Raw genomic sequence first — 3,601 nt, 5'->3', positions numbered from 1 at the left:
AATATATAGGCATACATATTCACATAGATACGTAGACATAGGCACATATACATACACACACCTATACCAACTATACATACATACATACATGTATATATAAAAGTACATATATCTATGTGAATGTATATATATGTATATGTGTATATATATACTTATATATTCCTATATATTTCTGTATATTTTAATTTTATATTAATATATATTATAGATATCAAGATATATACATATATATTTTATATATATTTCTGTATATTTATATATTTTATATGTTTATATACATGCATATATACATGTATTAATATATATTATATTTCTGTATATTTTTATTTTATATCTTTATAAATTTTTACATTCTGATATATTTATTTTTATATATTTACATATATATTTTAATATATTTTATATCTATTTATACCGGGGGGATGTGTGTAGTACGGCCGTGTGTGCACACGCGTGTTCAGGTGTGTTCAGGTGTGTACAGGTGTGTACAGGTGTGCACAGGTGTGTACAGGTGTACCATGGGGTTCACACACCCCTGTGCGCGCCCCCGCGCCCGCGCGCTCCCGGCCGCCCCGCGAAGGATGACGTCACACCGGCGGGGCCGGGCGCGCCCGCGCTGGCGCGCGGCCAGGGTGACGTCACCCATGCAGGCGGTACGCCCCGCCCCTCCACCGCACCACGTGACGCGGCCCCATTGAGAAAACGCCGCTCCCGCCGGCGCGGCCCCAATATAAGCGCGCGAGCGGCCGAGCGCGACCGGGACACGCGGGGACAGCGGCACCTCCGCCACATCGCCCTGCCCATCCACCCAACAATCCCTCCATCCATCCCTCCATCCCGCCCGGCCATGGTGAACCTGCGGGTGTGCGCGCTGGAGTGCGAGGCGCTGCGGGCGCTGCTGCAGGAGCGCGGCGCGCAGTGCCTCGTCCTCGACTGCCGCTCCTTCTTCTCCTTCAACGCCGCGCACATCCGCGGCTCCTGCAATGTCCGCCTCAGCACCATCGTGCGGCGCCGCGCCAAGGGCGCCCTGGCTCTGGAGCACGTCGTGCCCAACGAGGAGCTCCGCGTCCGCCTGCGCCAGGGGCTCTTCCACACCGTGGTGCTGCTGGACGAGCGCAGCGCCGACCTGGACGTGCCCAAGCGCGACAGCACCATGCTGCTGGCGCTCGGCACCCTCTGCAGGGAGGCCCGCGGCGCCCGCATCTGCTTCCTCAAGGGTGAGTGGCGCCGCGGGCGCCGGAGGGGACGGGAGGGCCGGGCCGGGCGGCCCCGCTCTGCCCCCGGCCGTGCGGCGCTCACCCCGCGCCCCTCTCCCCGCTCTGCTCCCGCAGGAGGTTACGAAGCCTTCGCGTCCGCCTGCTCCGAGCTCTGCACCAAGCCGGCCGCCCCCGCCGGGCTCAGCCTGCCCCTGAGCGCCAGCCCCGCGCCCGGCAGCGCCGACTCGGGCTGCAGCTCCTGCGGGACCCCGCTCTACGACCAGGTGAGCGCCGGGGGGAGCGAGCGGAGGGAGCCGGGACGGGAGCGGAGCGCAGCGGGCGCTGCCGCCGAGCGCCGGCCGGGGCTGAGCGCGGCTGTTCCTCTGTTCGCAGGGCGGGCCCGTGGAAATCCTGCCGTTCCTGTACTTGGGAAGCGCCTATCACGCCTCCCGCAAGGACATGCTGGACGCTTTGGGGATCACGGCGCTGATCAATGTCTCGGCCAACTGCCCCAACCACTTCGAGGGGCACTACCAGTATAAAAGTATCCCCGTGGAGGACAACCACAAGGCGGATATCAGCTCCTGGTTCAACGAGGCGATCGATTTCATCGGTAAATGAGCTCTTTTTGCAATCCGCGCTTTTTCTGCGTTAATGTCCCCTGGGAAGTGATTTTTGGCACTTTTGTTTTCCGCGATAAAACCTCCGCTTGAGATTGGGGGATAACATTCCACTGGGAAGATAAACTCGGGGAACATTTCCATTAGTTTAATTCTATTCACAGGCATAATCTTAGCTTCTGAAAGCTGTTTAAAATCTTGATTCAAGAGGCGCTGGTCTTGCAGAAAAGAGTGAATTTAAGCGGATCAGTATTAAAGTAATCTTGCAAGACTGCTAAAGTGACCTGGAGGAGCTATTAGTATAATTGGAATTGGAGCCCAGAGTGAAAATAGCTGCTTTCCTCGGGACAAAGACTCCCTTTGTCTCGAAAGCTCCGGGTGTACCTATTAGGCTAAGGAAGGGATGGATTAAAGAAATGTAAAACAGCAGCCTGTGCTTTTCCCACCTCTGGAAGCAGCGAGACTTGTTTGCTAACTGTGTGCTTTGATTCTTTCAGACTCGGTGAAGAGCGAGGGAGGAAGGGTCTTTGTGCACTGCCAGGCTGGCATTTCCCGCTCAGCCACCATCTGCCTTGCTTATCTCATGAGGACCAACAGAGTCAAACTGGATGAAGCCTTCGAGTTTGTCAAGCAGAGGAGAAGCATCATCTCCCCAAATTTCAGCTTCATGGGGCAGCTGCTTCAGTTCGAGTCGCAGGTCCTGGCCCCCAACTGCTCAGCAGAGGCCGGGAGCCCCGCGATGTCAGTGCTGGACAGAGGGGCATCCACCACCACCGTCTTCAACTTCCCCGTCTCCATCCCGGTCCACACCACCTCCAGTGCTCTCAACTACCTTCAGAGCCCCATCACTACTTCCCCAAGCTGCTGAAAAAGCAGGTGAAGAACGTGGCCAGGACTCAGACTTGCTGTCTCAAGTGCAATAAGGACAGGGACAGTGTCACTTGTGTTTTGTGGGGAGCTGTTGGTGCATCCCAGAACGGTGTCCATGGAGAGGAGCTCGCCCAGTGCCAGAGAAACCAGGTGTTTCTGACTTCTCAAGCAAATGTCTGGATGTCTGCACAGAGATCAAAGGACATTGGCTCTTCCTGAGCTGTCCCTCCTTGTCTTCTGTCTGTCCCAAGCCTGCTCCATGTTTAGTAGCATGCTCACCAGTATTCCCATTCCTGGACACTTTGAGCAACACTGATGCTGTCCCCTTTTATATGACAGTCCTATTTATTTATTTTTACATTAGTGCATTGTTGTTGGGTTTTTGTTCTTTTTTTTTTTTGCCTTCACAAACGTAAAGTTTCAGTTCTAGAGAAACCAAATACCTCAGTATTTTTTGGTACAATTATCCTGTGTGTGTGTATCTGTCAGCTCTTCTTGTTTCCCAAGCACTGACATGAAAGCACCAGGCGAGTGCTTTTTTTTTTGAGTTGCCAAGGGTTGTATGTTTGCTGATTTATTTATGATGTGAAATAATATATTTCTTCTTATGAAGACATAGTTTTGTTACATGATTATAACTTTTTTTATACCAAACGGAATAAATTATGATATTTCTATTCATCTGGATTATATATTCTTTAAAATACTGCATTTCACAGTCCCAAAACTCACGTGAAGCTCCGGGGGGAAGAGCTGTAATTTTCAACTCTTCTGGCCTCTGGTCTTGACTGAGAAAAATGGGTTTAAGCACCATAATTGACTAGAAACTACTGCAGGTTCTTAACCTGAGCTTTTCTTTGTCCCCATGTAATTGTGTGCAGTGGCAGGGAGCCAAGGCTGGCTTCTCAGCTGGGA

At 51.9% G+C, this 3,601-nt stretch overlaps 1 protein-coding gene across 2 annotated transcripts; it reads left to right on the top strand.

The window, feature by feature from the left end:
* Window positions 1-664: 664 nt before the first annotated feature.
* Window positions 665-3,367, top strand: DUSP1 (dual specificity phosphatase 1). Of its 2 annotated transcripts, XM_054642903.2 has the most exons (4): window positions 665-1,217; window positions 1,332-1,480; window positions 1,590-1,809; window positions 2,314-3,367. In XM_054642903.2, exons 1-4 carry the CDS (start codon window positions 848-850, stop codon window positions 2,682-2,684), a joined length of 1,110 nt encoding a protein of 369 aa, XP_054498878.2. In that variant the 5' UTR covers window positions 665-847; the 3' UTR covers window positions 2,685-3,367. The 2 variants fall into 2 exon arrangements, with proteins under 2 accessions (XP_054498878.2, XP_054498877.2); XM_054642902.2 differs by having other exon boundaries at window positions 665-1,480.
* The last annotated feature ends 234 nt before the right edge of the window (window positions 3,368-3,601 follow it).

Source organism: Agelaius phoeniceus, chromosome 15 (assembly GCF_051311805.1).
Source record: "Agelaius phoeniceus isolate bAgePho1 chromosome 15, bAgePho1.hap1, whole genome shotgun sequence".
NCBI lineage: Eukaryota > Metazoa > Chordata > Aves > Passeriformes > Icteridae > Agelaius > Agelaius phoeniceus.
This window is presented reverse-complemented; position numbering and strand designations above follow the sequence as displayed.

Bases quoted from the DNA above. Each gene is read 5' to 3' on its own strand.
- DUSP1 (XM_054642902.2), top strand. From the start codon at position 848: ATGGTGAACCTGCGGGTGTGCGCGCTGGAGTGCGAGGCGCTGCGGGCG. The intron at 1,481-1,589 runs GTGAGCGCCGGG...CTCTGTTCGCAG, and splicing joins GGACCCCGCTCTACGACCAG to GGCGGGCCCGTGGAAATCCT. The intron at 1,810-2,313 runs GTAAATGAGCTC...TGATTCTTTCAG, and splicing joins CGAGGCGATCGATTTCATCG to ACTCGGTGAAGAGCGAGGGA.